General features: G+C 45.1%; 1 protein-coding gene across 1 annotated transcript in view; it reads right to left on the bottom strand.

Moving 5' to 3' along the window:
• Positions 1 to 23,945, bottom strand: part of CSMD1 (CUB and Sushi multiple domains 1) — a gene marked incomplete at both ends in the record, with an annotated part of 1,655,719 nt that overhangs the window by 227,004 nt on the left and 1,404,770 nt on the right. Inside the window, one exon of the mRNA XM_081269879.1 lies at positions 12,802 to 13,004. Coding sequence (XP_081126005.1) covers positions 12,802 to 13,004 — 203 coding nt within the window. The remainder of the gene's footprint in view (positions 1 to 12,801; positions 13,005 to 23,945) is intronic.

Genomic DNA, 23,945 nt, shown 5'->3' with positions numbered 1-23,945 from the left:
GGGAAAGTGCACCCTGAGTAGACGGGTGTGGGACGGCTTCAGCCAGGTGTCTCAGTTAGTGGGGGAGAGCAGACTTCAACAGAAAGGACCTCACTGCTCCTGGGGAAGAGACCCCGTAACTTCCCAACCACGGCAGATGAACACAATGTGCACCTGTACACTCCTCCTGTGCTGGTGTTCAGAGTGCATGGATAATTTGTGGTACAAGCTACTTATTAAAAGTATGTGATTCAAGGAGGTCTTGTTACTAGCCTTATGTAGCATCACAGCTTGCTTAGGTCCATCTCTGGATTGGGGTCAATCACTTAATGATCTTCCCATTGGAAAAAACTGGGCTTGGAGTGCAGTGTCAGAAGAGCAGTACTGTCTTCGTGTCTCAATATGCTGCGTTTACTGTGCTCTCTTTATACGCTGAAGCAACAGCTTGCAACAAAACAAGAAATGAAATATTCAACTTCAAAAAATAAAAATAAAAACCAAGTCACCAGCCATCAGAGAAATGGGGAGAGAGGGCACACACATCTATCCACCCAGCTGAAGGGGACCAGAGAGCACCGGATGCTGGTGAGTAACTTATGCATTGCTGGCAAGAGTGAAGACGGCACTACCACATGCTCAACCAGCAGCCCTAACCTGGGCACCTGCCCCAGAGAAATGAAAAGGCATATCCATGTGAAAACTTGCCCCTGGGTGTTTGTAATGGCTTTGATTCTCAGTTGTAATAGTCTGAGATTGGAAATAACCCAAAGTGTGATACATCCTTGCAGTGGAGTACTATGCAACAATGCAAAGAAGTGAACCTCAAGGCATAGCCCCCTGGAGCCACAGAAGCATGCTGAGGACAGCCAGTCCCCGGGGTGCATTCTGCCCGATTCCTTCCAGGAACACTCTAGAGATGATGAGATAACAAAGTGTAGAAATGGACACTGGCTGAGTGCTTGTCGGGGATGGAGCAAGGGTGAAAGGGGTGTGGCTTCCAGAGGCCCCCTGAGGTATTCTCTGGAATGTTCTGCATTTTCCCGACACAGACCCAGTTTTGCAAGTGGTACCTTGGAGGAAACTGGGAAGGGGTAAGTACACAGGATCCCTGTTCTACCTCTACCAACTGCAAGTAAATCTACAATTACATCAAAATAAGGGATAAATTTAAAATATATATCTAAAACCTCAGCCTTCACTTGAATTATGTACAATGAATGCAAACCACTTTATTTCTAAAATTCTTTTCATGAAATGAAAATAGTCATGCATACATTGCATTTCGGGGATCATCACAGAAAGCCTGCGGTTCCAATGTGCTTTCTTGGCAGAAGGCAGTATGCGTCTCACAGTGGCAAATCCCTTGGTGGATACTGGCAGACCTGAAGATGCACGGTGTCCACTCTCAGCATCACCACTGCTGGTGATAACAGACACTTCCTTTGAATTGTAATAATTCAAAAGCTGCTAAACTAAAGAAAAAGTTTTTTCTAGTTAACAAAACCCCTACTCACCCGGAGGGACTCCATAAATGCTGTCACTGTCATGCAGAAGCACAGGAAGAGCAAGTACAAGACAGAGCAGGATCCCTGCACAGACGCCTTAAGCTCAGCAAAGTGTGTAATACCAGGGAAACCCAGGTATCACAGCAGACGTGCAGACAGAAATAGCGACGTTGGTGCAAGGAAGCACCAGACACCCCCCTCATCCACCCCTGCCCAGTTCCGTGTTCCTTGCCCTGGGTGGAAGAGCTGCTTTTGTGACCTCTACACTTAACCAGGACGCAGTGGCATGAACACATGTCATAGGTGTGCATGCTTACCAAACAAGCTTAGATTGAGTTCTACAAATTAAACAAAGACTCCAGTGCAACAAAAATTAATCAATCACTTTGACTGATTAATCCCCATGATACCACGGGGAATGTGAATTTCATCATAAGTGATGACCCACTCCGAATCCCAGGACAAAGTTTCATGCTGATTAAATGACATTAAGGACTGTGGCTAAAGTTACAGCTGTTAGGTTACAATGATCCCCACCCCCAGCACAAATCTTCTTTTTTTTTAATCTTCATTTTTAAAACATTCAATGTGGCCTAATTCACAATAGCTAAACTGTGGAACCAACCTAGATGCCCTTCTATGGATAAACGGATAAAGAAACTGTAGCATATACACAATGGAATATTACTCAGCATCAAAAGAAAATAAAATCATGGCTTTTGCAGGTAAATGGATGGAGTTGGAGAATATCATGCTAATCCCAAGAATGTTCTCATGATAAGTGGATGCTGACCCATCATGGACTGGGGTATGGGACAAGAGGAGGAACTTTGGATCCTGTAAAGGGGAGGGAGGGGCAGGTGGGAGGCAAGGGGGAGGAAAGATGGTGGAATGAGATGGACATCATCACCCAAGGTACATATGATCCTACTTTGTGTACAACCAGAGAAGTGAAAAATTGTGCTCCATTAGTGTACAACGAATTTAAGAACATTCTGCTGTCGTGTACAACTGATTAGAACAAATAAAAAAATATATAAAGAAAAGAACAATACTTATGTGAGATGATTAATATGTTAATTTGCTTGATGGTAGTAATTATTTCACTATATGTACACATTTCTCTCTCTCTCTCTCTCTCTATATATATATATATATATACACACACACACACACACACACACATATATATAATAAACATCTTGATATACACTCAAATATACATTAAAATAAAACCTTTTCAAAACAAATTTCAATATGCCTTACCTTTTATAATAAATGTCCTGATACTTGTTCTATGGCTTAGCCAGGATTCAGAGTTAGATTCTAAATCCCTTATTGATGTACTATAACATTAGATCTTTATTTATCTCAAATTAACTGAGAGACTTACAATCAATTATTAGGAAGAGAATATTAATGATAAATAGCAAGTGTGCATTTTAGGTAAAACTTGCAAGTCATTATTTTTCTGTCTTGCAAATAAATGTCTTCGTATTTTTATCTTTGGAACTGTATTTTTTAGAAATACACATTACATAGTTGTTCAAGTTAGATCATTTGAAACAGAGACATAAGAGATGAATTGTGTTCACAACAGAACTTAAGCCGCTTAATTAAGTTCTTAGGTCTGCTTGGTGAACAATAAACTAGCTTCTCTTGAATAAAGCAGTTGGAATGCTCTGACACAAAACTAATTAATAAATCTGTTTTCATCATGTCAAAAGTAAACATCTACAGGAAATCCAAGTATGCTTGTTTTGATGTTTATAAATATTTAAATGTTTAAAGTTATTTTAGAAGCACTTACATCTAATAGTAATGCTAATATCAAACTTCAAATGTACCATAAAATTCTGTTCTTTGCATCTTAGTGAAATGAAAGGGTCCTTCATTCAGTTATTTACATTTTATTTTCTTTATATTAAATAAAATCAAGACTGAATCAAGAACTTCAATGCTTAATCTTGAAAGGATCCTTTTACGAACATTTATTCATGTCAGTAACCATGATTAAATGGACCCTCAGCTTTCCAGTAGGATGAACAGCAGAAATGTCCATTGACGTAAGGTGGACTCGAGAAATGATCACAGATCTCCCTTTAGAGGTTCCGCACACTCACCTGCTCTCTGTCTGACGTGTGCCTGGTGTACCCTTCAGGGGTCTGTAGTGAGGTGACCTAGGATCACCACGTTAGCACGATGGATGAGTGGCATCTTCTCACTTATGGTCTCTTCCTGTCTCTAAGCCAGAGCCACACTACCGTGTGACTCCCCCCAAGCCAGTGTCAAGGGAACCTCGCTCTATGTGAAGCGGGAGGCCAAGGGGAGGGAGAAATCTAATCTGAGAACCACAGACTGAATCATTTATCACATAATGCCCCCCGGAGTTGGTGCGTCTCCCTAACCGAGAATAAATAATAACATTCCCTTATATTTGGAGAAAATGTATAAATCAAAGCACTTCTGTGTTGCTTACGCTCGAGGGCAGGCCTCACCAGCACTGTGGGGGGTAGAAAGAGCATTATGTCCTAATTTAACCCAATTAACCAGGAAACCTACTGACGGAACAGAACACACATGACTATGTCACACAGGTGGAGGGCGTTGCTGTTCTGAGGCTCACAGGGATGCTGTGGCCGAGAGCCCTTGGCCATACGTGGCTGGTCTCAGTCCCAGGAAGCGTCCCCTTGGTTGAGATGTGGGGTCTGCTCACAGACACATGTGTGGGACACTTGTCTGGCGACCAGGGGTGCAGTGGCTAGCCTCTGCTAAGTGCTGCCAAGTGTCCGACTCCAACCTGCACCTGCAGTGCTCTCCAGCTGTCTTAGTGAGAACAGGCGCAATGGGGAGACGACTTTATGCCACTTGAGCATACAACTAAACACACGTCTGCTAAGTGGATGCTCTTCCTCAGAACCTTCCTAAGGACTGTGAATATTAGAGCAGAGATTTAGAAAATTTGTTTAATAAGTTCACAGTCTCACTAGAAATGACAACAGAAATATTAACAGTAGAGAGGAAATAAGGGCAGACACAAAAGAAGACAAGACAAAGGCAGGACGCCACCAGGCGTCACCACGGGCGCAGTGAGGGCTGGGCTAGTGTGCAGGTCCTGCTCTGTGCCCCCCAGGTCTCCAGGTGACAAGCACAGCGAGCAGAAGGAACACTGAACATCTGGAGGAGGCGGGGAGGGTCACATGGGAGGGGCTGTCATTCTCCCGGAGGAGCCATGGAAGTTTCTGGAAGAGTGCAGCTTAAAAAGAGTGGTGGTGGCTGGGTGCATCAGGGAGACCCTCCCTGCAGAGGGCACGGCACAGGGAGGCTGGGGAGCAAAGGGGCGCACCATCTGGAACCAAGGGGGAGAGATGAGGAGAGCACCCAGGTGAGGGAGCCGGCGCTGGCCGACCAGGGTCCTGTTCAGACCTAAGAGTCTGTTCTTGCTGAGGTTGGTTTTAACCTGAGAGGGGAATGGCCTGGCTCAGTTAGACCTGCTCTCTGCCCACGTGGCTTTGTGAGACCCATCATGCTTTGCTGAACTGCCTTCAGATAGTGTCACTGGTAGAAACCCAGGTCACACGGGAGCCCGTGCCATGAAGGGAAATGCCAGCAAGATGCTCCTCTCCATCCTGTAGTGGTCACACCCAGACAGTGGGGCCAGGGGCGTGCAGGTAGCCAGAGCTGGACATGCTATCTTGAGAGTCTTCCAAAGAGCTAGTTCCATTAGTATCTCAGAGGTTCAAAGGCAGGAGGAGCTGGAGGCTGAGGCTGTTGGAGCTATAATGTTAAGGATCTGTTTCCAAATTTGAAGTGATAAATTTACTCCCAGAGTCTGAATAGAGATAGAGTGGACATCCCCAGGCCAACGACCCCAGCTAGAGGGAGCCTGCATCCCAAGGCCGGGGACAGGGGAGACCACTGGGGCTCAGAAAGGCTGGTGGGGTCTGAGGGACAGTGCTGGAGTCCAGTGGAACAGGCCCCACCGTCTGCAGGAGGCCACTTAGGGCCACTGCCAGGGAGTAGCAAGGTGGAGACTCATGGGCCAGAGGCCACAGTGACCAGAGCAGAGGTGCCAGGACAGGACAGGGTCCAGGAGGTGCACAGCCACGTGGGTGAGGGAGTGTACACCGCAAGTGTGGAACACGAGGCAGCAGCTGCTCTGAATCAGGGCATCACAGACGGACACTCGGACGCAGAACGTGGTGTTCCATGTGCTGATTTAGAATGTGGGCGACCTTGTGCATCTACGTACTGCCCCTGAATACTGAACATCCCTGGGGAAGGTGACTCCACGGTGGCTACCAGGAGGGGACAGGAAGCAGGTGCCAGGCTGCGGGTGTCAGGGGTCCGTGGCCGTCCAGGTGAGCCGGGGCAAGGAAGGACGGGGAGTCCAGGGGCAAGGGCATGGGTCACACTGGTGAGAGAGGAGACTGCACTGCTGGGGAGGAGGCAGGGAGAAGAGCTGACGTGGACATGGAGCTGGAGATGTGGCAGACGGGCAGCTTCTGATTCTTCCGAAGCAGGTGGAGGCAGGGAGCTGGGGGCAGGGAGAGGCAGGAGGGCCAGGCAGAGAACACCCGGAGGTGAGCCATTCACGGATGGCAGGGCATTGGTGGGCAGCAGGGCTGACCATGCCCTTACAGATCAGAGGACAGACTGGAGCCCCACTGAGGGACAGTGGAAGGCCAGGCTCCCCGGGGCTGTGGTCCCCACACTTGGTGGTACGGTGTCTCTGACTTCCCTAAGCTTATTGTGAGGACAGGGACAGTCGGTGCCTCCTACAGCCATGGATCTTGACCACCTGCCATCCTGCATGCATGTCCTTTGTTTCTTGGTCAGGGGCAGGTGGCCAGGGGAACGGAGGTTAAACTCACTCCTTTGGTCTCGAGGGGTTCATCATCTATATGTGTAAATGGCCAACCGAAAACTGTATGGTCAGTTCTCCACCTGTCCCAAGAGGGTCCTGAGAGGGCAGGTCAGTGGGGCCAGGCCCTGGCTGTGAGCTGCCCCTGTGCACAGCAGCCCTGCCTCCGTGGGGTCTGCGGCTGCCTCCCAGGAACTGCCTCCCTGTTCTGTCCCCTCATGTTACAAACAACAAGTGACTTTTAAAAATCAAATCCCTATTAAATTATCTTTCAATGAAGTGAATGAGAGAGAGGCACGTCACTCTGTTTCCTATGAGAAATCAACCCCACGACACCCGAGAACGCAGAGCTGCTCCAGCGCCCTTTCCCAGGAGTGGAGAGCCTGCCGCGGGGCCTCCGAGGTTGATTTAACTGAGTAGAGGTCAGCTGTGTGTGCTGAACTCCATTTTCCTGCATTTTATGCATGATTAAGTAAATGGTAATTAAGCTTGAATGAAAGGCGTTGGGCTGATTGCAATTAACATAATTGCTGCCGTCAAGTCCTCCTGCTTCACAGGCTGAGCAGGGCTGGCAGGGTGGAGGACCTCGGTCTGTCTTCCCAGGGCCGTCCCTGCCTCTCCTAGCAGAGCGCCCTCTGTCTCAGCACAGGGAAGGTGTGTGCGTGAGGAGGACCATGGGGCACAGCCACCCAGGGCTGCCACGGGGCCTGGTGTGCGCCCACTTGCTGGAGGACTGGTGGCACACCCTTGGTGAGTGGTGCTGCCCGGCATTATCTTAAAGTATGGGAAAGGGTCACTTTTCATGAAACAGGAACATTTACCAGCTGACAGATTCAATCATGCAGATCCAAAAATCTTTCTAAAATGAAAGCATTCTGCCTGGTTCCTAACTGGCATCAAAACATTTGTTGCTGGGTGCGATGGTGTGTGCCTGTAATCCCAGTGATCCAGGAGGCTGAAGCAGGAGGATTGCAATTTTGAAGCCAGCCTCAGCTACTCAGCGAGTCTCTAAGCAACTTAGTGAGACCCTGTCTCAAAATAAACAATAACAAAGGGCTGAGGATGTGGCTCAGTGGTAAAGTGCCCTTGGTTTCAATCCCCAGTACCAACAATTTATACTCATGAGTAAAATAAGCTCATAAGACCCTATCACAATTACGAGGTCAATAAGGCACAATCCTTACGTTAAACGGGAATAATGTGCTCTTCATGAGCAGAGCAAAACTAGCAGCCAGAACTTCTGATGCTGAGCATGAGGCACTCCGTTCACTCGAGCTGTGGTCAGTGCCACCAGAGGGGACGGGCTCCTCAGTACTAAAATGGGCGTTGGGAGATGATAATTCCGGGTGCCACTGCCTAACGTCTGGAACGAAGCTGTGCTCAGTCAGGAAGTACCTCTGCAGCGGTGGCCTGTCCCACACAGTTGCTCTAACTTGTCAGCACAGGCACACCCAGGGGTTCGTCCCTCACATGTGTTCAGCAGAGGCTTGGCAGGCTGACTGTGTCCGTGTTCTGGAAACGGGAAGACTTCGTGCCCTTGGGAGACCTCGCTCTGATGGGTGGGAGTGAGACCCTGGCACAGGGCGGCTGAGCTCTGGGGGAGAAGCACCGGGGCTGGCCTGGGGCTCGCCACTGCCCGGGTCTCGGAGGTGGACTGCACACGGGGTGCCTTTCTTCTGCCCTCTCCTCCGGCCCTCAGCTGGGCAGGGGGCTGGGAGCAGCTGCCAGGAGCCGCTCAGAGGATGCCTTGATGGGAGACCTCCCTGCCACCCCCACCTCCGCAGAGCTGTCCCCTCTCCTTCTCCTGTCATCTGAACAGGCCTCTCACAGCCTCCGTGCACACTCGCCCTAGCCCCTTCCACCATCGCCCTCTGTCCTCCACCACCGGTGGGTGCTGTCCTGTGTCTCTGTGCCCTCCACCTTCAAGGACCACTTGTGACCCACCATGTTGTCATCTTTCCTTGACTTTACGGACTCCACTGGGGCTATATCACCGAGAAGGACACAGCTGAGAATGCGAGGAGAGCCCCAGGACAGGAGAAGGCCTTTGTCCACTGCTCCTTCAACAGGGGATTCTTATCCAGAATATATAGGAACTCAAAAATCTTACCGCCTCTTTAAAACCTAAAAGACAAATGACCCGATCAATAATGGGCAAAAGAACTACACAGACTATTCTCAAAAGAAGATGTAGAAATGCCCAGCGATATACAAAAAAAAAAAAAAAAAAAAAAAAAAAAAAAAAAAACGTTCCACATCTCTAGCACTCAGGGAGATGCAGACCAAAACTACACTGAGATTTCATCTCACTCCAGTCAGAATGGCGGCCAGCGAGCATACCAATGATAAAGCTGGTGAGACTGTGGGGAAAGGTGCACTCCCAGAGTGTTGGTGGGACAGCAAAGGAGGGCAGCCACTCTGGAAATCAGCCTGGAGATCCTCCAGACCTTGGGAGTGGAGCCACCATATGGCACAGCTAAGCGGCTCCTTGGTATTTACCCAGGGGAGCTAGAATCAGCACCCTGGAGAGAGAGAGGCACACAGTGTTACAACAGCTCAAGTGCCAATAGCCAAGTTGGGAAACCTGTCCAGATGCTGGTCAACAAAAGAATGGATACAGAAAACGCGATCCGTCCATACAGGGAGCTTTACCCAGCCATAGGGCATGAAGAGGTGGCACTGGCTGGTGAGTGGACAGAAGCCGAGAGCACCATGCTGAGCTACAGAAGCCAGACTCAGAGCTCAAGGGCCAGACGCTTCCCCTCACTTGGAAGTTAAAACAAAATAAGGGGGGAAAGTGGGGGGGGGTGGTCCCTTGAAAACAGAATGGAGATCAGTGGAGTAGAGGGAGGAGTTTGAGGGGGAGGGAGGAGAGACAGGAAAAGGGAGGAACCGCAGAATTAAATGGACGAGCCATGGATGAGCCATGGACGAGCCATGGACGAGCCATGGACGAGCCAGGCACTGCAGCACACGCCTGTAATCCCAGTGGCTCAGGAGGCTGAGGCAGGAGGATGGTGAGTTCACAGCCAGTCTCCACAACTCAGCAAGACCCCATCTCTAAATAAAATACAAATAGGGGCTGGGGATGCCGGGGATGGGGCTCAGTAGTTAAGCACCCCCGGGTTCCATCCCTGGTACCAATAAAAAAAAAAAAAAGAATGGAATGGACTGAACGTTGCCATGTACATGGATGAAATACAAGAATATGCCCCAGTGAGTCTCACCTTTATACAGGTCTGCAAAGCACCAATTAAAAAAAAAAAAAAGAGCAAATGGAAGGTAGACCTCAGAGTAGAGGAAGGGAGTGGGGTGGGGGGAAGCCCTGGGGACTAACATGGAGCCTGTTCTGTCCCCTGCATGCATGACGACATCAAAACGAACCCACTATTGTGTGTAACTATATATCACCAGGGCAAACTTTTTTTAAAAAGATATAAACAGAACATTTTAAAAATGAACAGAAAATTTAAAAAATTTAAAAATCCCCATGCTCTCTGCACACTCTACTGTCGCCATGCTCCGGGCAGCCGCAGCAGCCGCAGGAGACACGGAGCTGTGGTTCTCTGGAAGGTGCGCAGACTGAGCAGCAGGACCACCCCAGGCCAAGGAAGAGACAAGGACAGAGTCAGAGGCCGGGGTCCGCTCTCTGGAGGGCGGCAGAGGCCCACGTGTCCCAAGTTTCACACCAGGGTGCCGTCTGCTGTGTGCTCCTCGGTGTAGACTCCTGAAGACCATCTCACAGAAGCTCGTTCCACACAGCCAGACAAGAAGGCCTCATTTGACCTCTAAAATGGTCTTTTTCATCTTCCACCAGACCTGGGGGCTTACTGAGTAGGAACGGGAGGGCTCAGGCCGCGTGGGCTGCCAACAGGCAGTCACCTATCACCAGCTAAAAAGACCACTTCACGCGCTTCCAACAAACACCAGAGAACACTGAACCAAAGAACTGCAGGGTTCTCTCCCGCAGAGACTCGGGTGGCTGTATTGTGTGTCACTTCCCAAACGTCTATCATCAGTTAGACAGAAAGAAGACAATCTATGGCCCTCAGATAAGGGATGGCTTTGTGTTTTACTAGAATTGGGAAGATTCCTCTGCAAAGAGTGAGCGAGAAAGGAGAACAGAAAAGGAGAGGTTTAGGGGTTTGCAGGAGAACTCTGAGGAGGAGAAATGAGAAGGCCAGAACCACTCTAAGCACACGCTCGCCGCAAGACCCAGCAGATGTGCAGTTTGCATCTGCCCAACTGAACGGAAAGCTGCGTCCACTCAACAGCCTGCCCAGGGAGACGGCAGCTGCTGTACTTGTGCCCACAGAGCTTGGGCGCACTGGGGTGGCCTTTAGGAGTGGCACTGCAGGCCCTGGAGTGCTCTGCAGTGCCACCAAGCCCTGCAAGGACAAGGAGGAATCAGCTGCATCACCAGGAGGGAGGGCCCAGGGCCACCCGACGACCCCACTGTGTGACACTGGAACAGGCAAGACCACTGAGCCCGTGAGAAGATGTGGTTGCCAGGGGCTGGGAGTGGGGACAGAGCAGGCAGAGCTCAGAGGGTCTGTAGGCAGGGACATTCTTGCTCTGTGTGACACTTTACTGGCCGACACATCACTATGCGTTTGTACCCAGGGAAGGCGCAGCAGCCAGGTGGACTTTGATGCCAACTGTGGACTCCAGGTGGGGCTGACATGCCACGCAGGCTCCTGGACTAGCAAACACGCCTCTGGGGGACAGTGGGGGGCTGTGCACGTGGGACAGGAGGTTTATGTGCGCTATGTACCTCCTGTTGAGTTTTGCTGTAAAACAACTTGCTTTTTTTTTTTTTTTTAATGATCTGTTTAAAAATTTCAAGAGGTCAAGAGGGAAGGAAGAGAAGGCAGGACACAAACATCACCTACAACCTTACCAACTTTTCTGTTTGCCCAATAAGTGCCATCAGTCTCCTCTCTACCACATACTCTGCCCCTAATTTAAGAAGATCAAGGGCAATTTTATGTCACAACAGAAAGCAGAATGCAGACGGTCTAGAAAGAAAAGGACTTTTTCTCAAGATGAAGTAAGTAGGTGAGTGGACTTCCTTTGACATTTTTGTTGCAGATCGGTGAAAGTGTTCCTGCACACAGGCACTAATCCAGCCATGCCTCGCAAATTACCGACCCACAGCCAGTGAAACCAGAGGTAAGAAATTGTGCAGACCATAACCTCTATTTTATTAGCAACCTTTTAAAACATTAAATGACCTAAGTCAATTTTCTTATGTAAATCCTAAATATGCCTCGCCAGCGACCTGCCAAAAGATAAATTGAGTCTGAGCGTGTTTATGTGCAAATTCCACCTGTTTTATGAGGACGGCTGACCTTGTGAGGCACCACATTATATGGTGCCTCCGCCTGGGGCTCCTTGAAGGATACTAAAAGGTTGAGCTGCCACAGAACATCTCCACTCTGCCCTTTTTAGGAAATGACTCCTTAAACACGGGCCAGACAGTAAAGACGGGGACTATCTTCAGGAGATAATAACTCAAGTGTGAGAATGTGGCTTCCCACTAGTAATCAAGCAGAGGTTATGATCTTATATTGACCACTCGGAGCCTCAGCCCTGGAAGGGAAAAACATATGTCTCTTCTAAACTGGAGTTGAGAGTAAAGGTCAGCTTGGTGGACAGGTAGAAAGAGATGCTATCCCACAAATTCAGACCACAGCAATTAGGGAACTCATAGTTACTGCTGGCCTGGGGACCCCAGGAATAGATGGAGCCTCCATGCCAAGACTCCGACTTTGACGCAAGCTTAAGTGTTTACTAATTCAAACCTCTAAAATAATATTTTCCCCACGTAACTAAGTAGAGCTCAATCCCTGTCTCTATCTTATAAAGGATGGAATTTCCTAAGCCAATGTGATCTTGATGCTAAGGGAGTCAGAATATATCACCCCAAACTATGGCCCCTTGCATTTAGTAAAAAGGGGGGGGGGCTCTGACCTCCTGCCAGCCTGTCTCCTGGAGCAGGTCATAGGACAGTGCACTGGTCTTCCCCACCATAGGCCACAAAAATGGATCTCCCGACACCCAGAAGAAAGCATTTGGGGACAGAATAGGGACTAGTGGGGCACCCTGCACTTGGTCACTACTGTCAGGCCACACCCTCAGCCCAGCAATCCCAATGCCAGGCCGCCCCAGAATAGGCACTCTTCCCTCTTCCCATGGGTCTTCATTTTGGAGGTGACTATATCACACAAAATCTACAATAAATAAACTTGGTGACTTTTTATCAATCTGTGCTTTGCCATGAACACAGTGCCAGGTGAGACAAGAACTCTCTTCTCCCTACAATACACCTCCAAAATGCAGGTCACACTGGATCGGTGCTCGCCCCTGGGGGGCCCTAGGAACAGGAAGGAGCGCCCTCCTGCACACAGAGGTGGCCGGTGGTGGCCACACCCAGCAGCAGGGTCCACCTACTTGAGAACTGGATGGAGAAGCCCGACTTGCTGATGAAGAAGTCGCTGTCGAACTGCAGCGTGAGCGAGTTGAAGGTGCTGTGGATGTCCTCGGGCAGCGCGGAGCCGCTCCACTCCTTCAGGAGGATGCTGCTGTCCAGCGGCCCATCCCACACCTTGAGGATGTCGTGTGCCAGCTCCGTGTCGAACACGATGAAGTGGAGGCTGCAAGAGAGAGCACAGCTCTCCACGGGCTCCCTGCCGTCCCTGCCCGGCACCACACCCCAGAGACTTCAGGAACCCGCTGTACCCTCCCGCCCCTCCAGTGGTGCAGAAGGGACTGAAGGGACTCACGTATGCATTAGCGCACAGCATGAACTCCTCAGTCTGTCGGGCTGCAGAGAAGCCGGGCTATGGCTGGCGCCATCCGCTAGGGCTGCAGCCTTTCCATTGGGATTGGGTCTTTCTATGATGGAATCCAACCTGCGCTAACCCTAATGAAGGTGGAAGTCCCTTCCTCCTAGGCTGACCTAGGTTTTTCTGATCTGGTGTTGTTCCTAAGGTGCCCGGCAGGTGACAGCACGCACATCAGGGAAGGATGCCCTAGGCCACCTGGTTCCACCCAGCACAGCCCCACCGGCATCCACACAGGTGGCCCAGGGGTTGTGTTTCTCTCTATACATTTTATCTTCAGAAGAAGACATTATTTTAAATCAGCACAATGTCAGGAGCGCCTAATGCAAATCCCTTCCTATAAGGCCTAACACACTTGCATCGGGCTTGCAGGTGTTCCGGGGTCCCTTAGACCTTCAGTAAGCAGTTTGGAGAAAACTGATGTCTTTTCCACTATTGAACCTTCTGCCCCTGTATGATGTGCTCCACTGAACTCCACACAGGAGCGGGATGGGAGGGGACACCAACCTACAGGAAAACCTGGCATCGTATCTTCACGACCTTTGGAAGTCCAGGTCTTTCCGTCAAACAGAAAACCACTAAGAACCATCAGAACAACATACATAAGGCATTTAAATACAGATCAGAAATTCAGGAAACATAAATAAAAATCAGTGAAAACAAATCCAACATTAAATGAAAAATCAGTGTTTAACAGAAGAAAACTTCAGGATACAAGAAAGACCAAAGAACATAGGAACGAAGGTGTGAAATATACAATCAATGAATGTTGCCTTCAGAAAAGGTAGACACCAGGTGGAGACTCACAAGGAAGACAGCCTGAATGCAGAAATGGGCTTTAAGGAGCAGGGCATCAGAGGGTGCTCAGAGGGCCACTCAATATGTAAGAGGTGCTGGCCTTGATTAGTCTCCAGGAACCAAAATGGAAACTCCTGCGGCCCCCAGGTGCTAAGTGGGAATCAGCCAAGGTGGAGTGCTGAGAAGGTGGAGAGCCTGAGGCCTAAGACGGGAGTGGAGACAGGTCTACAGTGACTGGGTGATAGTTCTCCACTACCCAGGGAGCCTGCTCCAAGGGCTGCCTGAGAGCAACACAGGTGCACCTGCACCTTCCAGTACACCTCAGCACACGGGTGCAGCTCCAGCTCGCAGCCACCCGGAGCTGATGAGAGCAATCGCAGCACCCAGCACCCCCAGGGTGGGTACATACATCACAGCGCCCTCATGCACCCAAGCAGATGGACACCCAGGGAGTGAAGGCCGAGGAGATGAAGCCAGACATAAAACAAAGCACTGAGTGTTTCCATCCTGTATGAAGTTCAAATTCAGCAAAACTCATTTGAGGACAGAATAGTGAGCATCCTGGGGGAGGGATGATTGTGTAGGAATGACAGGCTCATCTTGGTCCTGATGATGTTCTGTTAGTCTAGTGACATGAGGCTGCACTTTTTGTGAACAAACTGCACTCTTATAAGTCAGGCAGTTTTATGCACATGTGTTATGTGCTAATGGAACTTGTGTGAGCAAACAAACGTGCACCCTGGTGCCATGAGTTTGGGATCTTGGAAAAGATTTTTCAACTCCAACAGAAAATGTGGTAAGACAAAATTAAATATTGAGAAAGTAGGAGTCATGTCTCATTCAAATGAAAAACTACTGCAGTTAAAATGACCAATACTGAATGACCAGGGGAGAAGGTTTAAGAATTGAGTAGAATGTGGTCCCACCCTAGGGCACTCTGAGTCGTGTCAGCTCCTGGAGTTAGAAAGAAAAACCCACACACTGCAGAGGCTGGGGAGGAGAAAAGGGCAGGGAATTCAACAGCAGGGGACTGAGTGGGGAGGGAAGTGGAAAGGGAGGGGAAAAGTGGCTAAAGATACAAACAGATGCAAATGGCAGGAGCAGTCCAAATAAAGCTGGCTACAAACACAGCAGGTTAAACATTGTAGAGTTTTTTCCCAGCCACAGTGGCAAAGGCTAGGGGCTGCCCCGACTCAGTAGAACACAGAGGCGTGGTACATTTTCACGGTCTAGTGTAGTCAGTCACGTGTTCTCCTTCTACAGCACTTTGGTTATGGCTGTGTGAATTCAAATGTGCAGGCACAGCCAGTCCTGCTAGAGAGCCCTCCTGGAGAGAACTCTTGAGAGAGAGGCTGGGAGGACAGGAACATTACTCCCAACAGCGAAAAAAATCAAAAGCAACCCGAGTATCCAAAATGCTATTGTTTAAATAAGTTACCGTATGTTCAGGCAATTAAATATGACTCAACAACTACATGCACTTGGAGATGTGTAAGTGGGGTAACAGGTGGCAATGGAAATTGTGTGTAGGAGAACCTTGCAAGCTAAGGGTGCTCACTGGTTCCTTCCTCTGCCTCCCTCCCTGCTCAGTGGCTGGTGAAGGCAGCCACACCCAGTGGCCTCTCCCCGGCTGCAGGCTGAGCCCTGGAGGAGCCTAAGGCAAGGGGCAATCTTGAAGTCTCTGCTGCTCTCCATTCCCTGGCTGAAATCCTCTTAACGAGTTATTTTCTCACATTATCTAAAAAAGATCAGTGAGGTCCACTGTGATATTTATTGGTGCATTGAGGTTGTACTTAATGGTGGGATTCATTGTTCCATCTTCATACATGCATACATTATAACAATAGAATTTAGAATTTAGCTAATAGAATTATCCAGAATTTCTCCTCTCCCTTCCTACCTTCTTCTCTCTGGTCCCTTTCCTCTACTGATCTCTCTTCAATTTTCATGAGATTGACCATCTCGTTCTTTTCCATTTTTCTCCCTAGCTTTAACATATGAGAGAAAACTTACAGCACTTTTCTTTCTGAAATTGGCTTATTTCACTTAATATAATGTTCTTCAAGTTCAATCTATTTCCCTGCAAATGACATAATTTTATTTTTTCTTTTAGGGCTGAGTGAGACTCCACTGAATATATAAATCCACATTTTCTTTTCCATCCATCCATCGATGGACATGTAGGCGTTCCACAGTTTGGCTATTGTGAATTGTGCTGCTATGAACATGACTCTGCATGTGTCACTGTAGAATGATGACTTTAATTCTTCAGGATAACTGTCAAGGAGTGATAGAGCTGGCTCATATGGTAGTTTCATGCCTAGTCTTTTGATGAACCTCTATATTGATTTCCATTGTGGTCTTACTAATTTACAATCCCACCAACAGTGTAAAAGTGTTCCTTTTTCTCTGTATCCTCTCCAGTATCTATGATTGTTTGTATTCTTGATGGCTGCCACTCTAACCTCTAACTGGAATGAAATAAATCTCAGTGTAGTTTTGATTTGCATTTCCCTAATTTATAATGGCGTTGAACATTTTTTTTTCATATATTTGTTGGTTGTTTGTATTTCTTCTTCTGAGAAGTGTCTGTTTAGTTAATTTGTTCATTTTTTAATTGTTTTTTGTTGTTGTTGTTAATTTGTTTACCAGGAATTGAACCCAGGGGTGCTTAAAATCTGAGCCACATGCTCAGTCCTTTTTACATCTTATTTTGAAACAGTGTCTGGCTAAGTTGATTAAAACCTTGATAAGTTGCTGAGGCTGGCTTTGAACTCATGATCCTCCTGCCACAGCATCCTGAGCCCAACTGGGTTATTTTACTTTTTATTTTTTATATATAATATGGATATTATATATAAATCCATATATAATGTAATATAATCTGGATATATATATATATATATATATATATATATATATATATATATATATATAATCTGGATATTAACCTTCAGTCAGAAGAGTAGCTAGCAAAGATTTTCTCCCATTCTTTGGGTTCTCTTTTTATGTTCTTCATTGTTTACTTTGTTATACAGAAGCTTTTACTTTGATGCCATCTCATTTATTAATATTTGCCATTATTTCCTGAGATTTAGGAGTTCTATTGAGGAAGTCATTGCCTGTGCCTATATTTTGAAATGTTTACCCTAAGATTTATTATAGGAGTTGCATAGTTTCATCTAATTCCTAAGTCTTTGATCCATGTTGAGTTTGTGAAGGATGAGAGAGAAGGGTCTAGTCTCATTCTTCTACACATGATTATCAGTTTTCCAAGCAACATTTGTTAAAGAGGCTGTGTTTTCTCCAATGTATATTTTTGGCGCTCTAGTCAAGTATCAGATGACTGTATCTGTGTGGGTTTGTCTCTGTGTCTCCTACTCTCTACTATTGGTCCATTTGGCTGCTTTATATCAGTACTGTGAAGTTTTGGTTACTGTAACTCTGTAATATTGGTATTGTGAAGTCTCCAGTATTGCCATTTTGGCTTAGAGTTGCTTTGGCTATTCTGAGTCTCTTATTCTTTCAAATAAATTTTAGAACTGTTTTTTTTTGTTGTTGTTGTTGTTGTTGTTCTGTGAAGAATGTCACTGGTATTTTGATGGGGATTGCATTGACTCTGTACATTGCTTTTAGTAATATGGTCATTTGAACAATATTCTGCCAATCTATGAACATGGAAGACCTTTCCATCTTCTGAGGACTTTTTCTTCAGTCTTCTAAAGTTTTTATTGTAGGGGTCTTTCATTTCCTTGGTTAGAATTATTCTTAGGTATTTTATTTTCTTTTTTTCGAGGTTATTTTGGATGGGATTGTCTTTTCTGATGGCTTTCTCTGCAGATTCATTATTGATATATAGGAAATCTATTGATTTTTGTATATTGACTTTGTAATCTGCTACTTTGCTGAATTTATTTATTAGCTCTGATAGTCTTGGTGAAAATATTTGGATCATCTAAGTATAAGATCATATCATCTGCAAACAGTGATGATTTGACTTCTTCCTCTCCTATTTTTATCTCTTGTATTTCCTTCTCTACTCTAATTGCTGTGGCTAGAATTTCTAGCACTACATGAAATAGTAGTGGTGAGAGTGAACAATTCTTGTTTTCTTCCATATTTTAAAGGAAATGCTTTTGTTTTAATCTCTAATGTTATTAATTTAGGTCTTCTCTCTTTTAATTTTGACTAATTTGGCTAAGGGCTTATCAATCTTGCTTACCTTTTTCAAAGAACTAACTCTCCATTTCACTTATCCTTTGTATTTTTTAAATCTCAATTTCATTGATTTTGACTCTGGTCTTAATTACTTCCTTCCTTCTACTAGTTTTGTATTTAATTTGTTCTTTTTTTTCCAAGTGCCTTGAGATGACCATTAGGTTGTTTATTTTGGGATCTTTCTGATTTTTTGTAGATACTCATAGCTATAAACTTTCCTCTAAGCTCAGCTTTCATAGAGTTCTAGAGGTTCAAGTATATTGTATCTCTATTCTTGCTTGATTATAAGAATTTTTAAATTTATCCCCAGACTTATTATATCACCCACTCATCATTCACAAGTATACTTTTCAATCTCCATGTGATTATATAGTTTATGTACCTTTTTTGTTGTTTTTGGTCATTTCTAATTTTATTCCATTATGATCTGATAAGATGCAAGAAATTTTATCAACTTTTTTTTTTTTGTATTTGCCAACAGTTTCTTTGTGCCTAAATATGGTCCATTTTGGAGACTATTCCATTAGTTACTGAGAAGACATGTTATTCAGCTGGTGTTGAATGAAATTTTTCTACTGATACCTATTAAGTCCTTTTGACTAATAATAATTTTTAGGTCCCAAGTCTTCACTGAGTTTATGTAAATGACCTATCTATTTATGAGACAGGTGTGTTGAATCACCCATTATTACTCTACTGAGGTCTGGGAATTTTTCTGTTATTATTTCCCTTCAGAGATTATCCGTTCCCTAGGCTGCATCTCACAACCCTTCTCAACTCCAGTGATTCTTAAATTTGGTGTCTTAATGTCGTCTCAAAGTTCTAGTATACTCTGATCATGGTAACTTGTTTTGCTTTCTTTAATATGTCTGAATGTTCAAGGCTCACCTCTTTGTCTTCAAACTCTGAGATTCTGTCTTCAGCATGGTCTACTCTATTACAGTGATTTTTAACTGAAAATGTTATTTGATTTATTGTGTCTTTCATTTCTAAGATTTTCTGTGATTTTTTCTCAGTCTCTGTATACCCTTATTGAGTTTCTCATCTTATCCTGCACTGACTTTCTTAATTCATTCAGTTGTGTCTGTGCTCTTTCAAAATTCATTGATTATTTTTATAATCATTCTTGTGAACTCTCTATCTGATATTTGATCCACTTCAATATCTTTACAGTTAGCTGCTGGTGAATTATGAACTTTAATAGGTGTCATGTTATCTTGTGTTTTCACTTTTCCTTTATAGCTAGTTTGTGTTTTATGCATCTTTTGGGACAGATTTCTCTTCCACTGTTTTTGGGCCATGGCCTTCTGGTATGATCTAGATTGATTCCCCCTCATAGGTGTGGCAGCCACAGCCTTTGGGATAAATACCCAGTAGAGGAAGATCTATTGCCTTCGGTTTTCCTCCTGAGTTTTATATAGGGAGCTCCAAAGCTGATCAAAAGTAGATTAACTTTTTTTTTCTTATAAATGTTTCCTGTATCTTCACACCAGATGGCATCCACCTTCCATGGCCTGGCACTGGGAAAATCCAATCCAGGACACACCTGGAAGATGAGGGTCATCAATGTATGTGTTACTTTGTTTTAAGTCTGAATTAAGGATAGTTTTGACAATACTGCATAGTATTATTAAGAAGACTAACCTTAGTCCATATCACCAAATACAACTCCCTGTGGGCCCTTTGACCACAGGATGTTCAAGTTTGCTTAGTAGACAATTACACATGCAGAAGAGCAGGAACGCCTCAGGAGCACCATTCTCGTGTGATTGTGTAGAGTAGCCTTTAAGGCAACTGCTGAAAGTCTCCCTCCGCATGTCCCCTTTCTTACACAGATCATGACTGTGCTCAGCAAGAAGTGCACTGAGGGTCTTAGAGAAGCATTCGACCCGTAATAGGACTCAAGTTACTGCCATACCTTGTTGTTAGACTTTCAGCTACTTTTTCCATAGGTAACTGCTTTATAGCATCTTCGTTAAAATTTGAAACATGACCCACATAACCAATAACTAATAACTATCTTGGGGTTTTCTATTTTTTAAATAAAAAGCCAAGAAATGAATGTTCAGAAGTTGCTCTGAGCCCCAATGACATCATAGCAGGCCTGTAAGAATGAGCCTAAAGAACTAAAAGCAGCCCTTTTTCATTCTTTAAGATCTTATTTAAACATTCCTTGAGAATAAAAATATATTTACAATTTAAAATATTAGTATAAATGTATAATGATAAAGTCTGTTTATGCTGAGACATTTTTAGTACACAAAATAATCCTGGAGTCAGGTTCATATAACTTATATTCCTCATTTTCAAATAAAAAATTGGAGGTAATGTAACTGTGTTACCAATGCAATAAGTGTGGTTAGTATCAGTATAGTAAGAAGTGTGAGTATCAGTATAATTTTAAGCCTAAAATTGGTGCATCTTGTGCCTTTAATCATGTTGCCTTCCAAACCTCCATACTAAACATCGGACACATTTTCTTAACTAACAGTGACTCAACCACTGGAATGTCGTGCAGATGGAGTTGACCAGCGACTGAGTAAATTAATTATAAACACTGACGCTGCTCTCTTAACTCCCTTATTAGGAAGAGGTTCCTGCCTCAAGTTGGACAGGTAAGTTCATAGATTTGATAACAGGTACACCCACATGTGAAAGATACAGATGAGAAGAGAACTCTTGCAGCACAAGGTGCTGTGTGAAGTGACCCTTTCCTGTGGTGCTGAGTAGTGAACAGCATGCTCAGCTTGTTGGAAGAGTTGTGCATGTTGTTCCTTCTCACTATTCCTTAGTGATTCCCTCCTCTTTCTTATTCTCGTGCCAAGGGAATTTTTAAAATATATATTTTTATTTGCAGATGGACACAATACCTTTGTTTTATTCACTTATTTTTATGCGGTGCTGAGGACCAAACTCAGTGCCCAACACGCGCTAGGCGAGCGCTCTGCTACTGAGCCCCAGCCGCAGTCTGCCTGGGAGTTTTAGATGGACCTGCAGAGTAAAAGTGTCTGCATTCAGAGGTCAGCAGTGCTCTGTTCTAATTCTAGGGAAATAGTTCACAAGGAAAACTGTAGAAAAGTGACCATTGAAATCTTCCTGGAAGAAAACAGAGTCTGCTTACAGGAAGTCTTTTCATTAATCATAGGTGTTTTCTACACTTTTTCAAAATCAAAACCTGTGGAATTATTTTTATATTATTCAAAATATACAGGAGTTAAATGTTAAGAATTTATATTTAGTTTTTTAGTTTTTAATTAATTTTTTTTTGGAATTGAAAACTGAATCCAGGGTGCTTAACCATTGAGCCAAACTCCAGCCCTTATTTTTTTCCTATTTTATTTAGAGACAGGGTCTCACTGAGTTGCTTCGTGCCTCACTAAGTTGCTGAGGCTGGCTTTGAACGCCTGGCTTTGATCCTCCTGTGCCAGCCTCTTGAGATGCTAGGATTACAGGTGTGTACCACCATGCAAATTGATAAAGAAAATGTGGTATATACGTTCCATACATACATGGAATATTACTTAACCTTAAAGAAGAATGAAATTATGGCATTTGCCAGTAAATGAATGGAACTGAAGAATATCATGCTAAGTGAAATAAGCCAGTTCCAAAAAAACAAAGGCCAAATGTTCTCTCCAATATATGGATGTAACCCATAGCAGGAGGGGAAGCATAGAAGTTCATTCGATTAGACACAGGGAAATGAAGGGAAGGGAGAAGGGATGGGAATAGGAAAGACAGTGGAATGAATCAGACATATCCTTCTTAAGCTCACATATGGATACATGATCAGTGAAACTCCACATTGTGTTCAACCACAAGAACAAAATTGTAATGGGTTGCACCCATGTATGTATGATAAGTCAAAATGCACCCTTCGGTCATGTGTATCTAAAAACAACAAATAAAATAATGTAAACAAAAGTGGAAATAATTAGAAATAAAAAACAAAAGGACCAATCAAAGTCCTGCTTGTGCAGCTGCTATACGGATCGCATCAGGTATTGGCAGACAAGGGCATTTGTTCATCAACGTCAGTCACAAGGGAAAGAACTTAGCAGCTGTTTATATGCCAGACCTACAGAGATCCTCAGATCAGGGCTGCAGAATGTCCATGTGGCACCATGCGTCACAGTGAAAAAAAAAAAAAATTCATATCCTGCAGCAGAGGGCTGGAAAATCTAGAACTCCCTTGTGCTTTTAAAGTGGATTAACAGATCTCACATTTTCAGCCTGGAGGACCCTCATGACACTCTTAATGCTGGATGAAAACCTGGCTGCAACAAAGGGAGGGGGAGGGGAATAAGAAGGACATAGAACTAAATGGTCGTAACTTTCCAGCCTTGTACTGAAAACACAACCAGAGTAACTCAGCATCACATACAACCCTAGAATAGGATCCTAATTAGAAAAAGTTGTACTTCATGTAAGCATAATATGCCAAAATACTTCTACTGTCATGTAGAACTAAAAAGCAAGTAAATATAAATAAATAAAAACAAATAATAAAATTTTAAAAATGAAGAAATAACTGATATTTAATTTTATTTCTTTCAATAGAGAGTGATCTTATTGATTTTCACGAAAAATGCAGAATCCAAAATTTTGTTACTCACATACATCTGGGTATTGTCCCAATACTTTGATAATTATTTAATTAACCATTTATCTTGAATAAGGACACATTAGTTTTTAAATGAGCTATTACAAAGTAATATATGTGAATTTTTCAAATGCTTTGAGTTCTTTTTCCTCTCCCCTTATGTGGTGGCAATGTGACCAAGTGGACAGTAAGACACACGGTTTCAGAGGAGCTAGTGCCAGAAGAAGAGCTTCAGAGAACAAGGCTGAGTCCCCTATACATTATAAAGCTGCAGAATGACAAATTTAACGGAACAGGGCGCCGTCTATGGACAGAGACAGCATCCCTGGTTCATCCCAGGTCATGGGCCCTGCAGTCCTTGCTTGTGTCTGACCTGGGTCAAGGTGAGTGTAGACAGACCCAGTGTGTCTTCTCGGGGCACAGTGGCCTGGGGGCAAGGTGCCAAGACCCAGGGCTCAGGGAGAGGCCTGCTGGAGTCCAAGGGTTTTAGAAACTAACTTTCACTGAGATTCACAAGCAACTTGGATGAAAGAGCAGAGTTGTGGAAGGCTGTGTCCTGCTCTCTGTGGAGAACTGTGATTAAAGAATGTGTTTTAAAGTTGCCCTTTTGCTATATGCTCTTATTTATCGCCAACTGCCAACTGGAACAGGGAGCATCTACTTTAAAACACTGCTTCTTGTTGGTTTAAGAAAATCATCCCAACACTTTGAACTGTCAACTGAAACAGAACGCTCTGTTTGAATATTTGCACTATTTCTACAAGCGTTAGTGAGTGTCATTTTGGCGTGATTTTGGGATGTTCCAGTGCCTTCCTGGTCTACCTCAAATTACCCTGGTCCCCTGCAAATGGCCAGGTCTCCCTCACACCTCTGTGGCGCCCCCTTTTTTGATCAGATCATTTGCTTCTCTTCCCATCAAGGGACCCCTTCTGTGTGCCTTGAGTCCTGTCTGGTCCCCGAGGCTGGCTTTGGTGACCACATATCAGCAGAGGGTAGCAAGCAGAGCTGGAACTTTCATTCCCTGCTGCTAAGGGCCCTCCACAAGACTGGATGCTGCAGGAAGGGCACTGGCAGGCGTGCTTGGGTCTTCCTAGGAGGCCAGAGGAGGCCAGGTTCCCGAGGAGGCCACGGGA

The sequence above is a fragment of the Spermophilus citellus genome, assembly GCF_964194105.1.
Source record: "Spermophilus citellus genome assembly, chromosome: 16".
NCBI classification, from domain to species: Eukaryota; Metazoa; Chordata; class Mammalia; order Rodentia; family Sciuridae; genus Spermophilus; species Spermophilus citellus.
The sequence above is the reverse complement of the archived record's forward strand: the minus strand, read 5'-3'. Positions and strand labels throughout refer to the sequence as shown.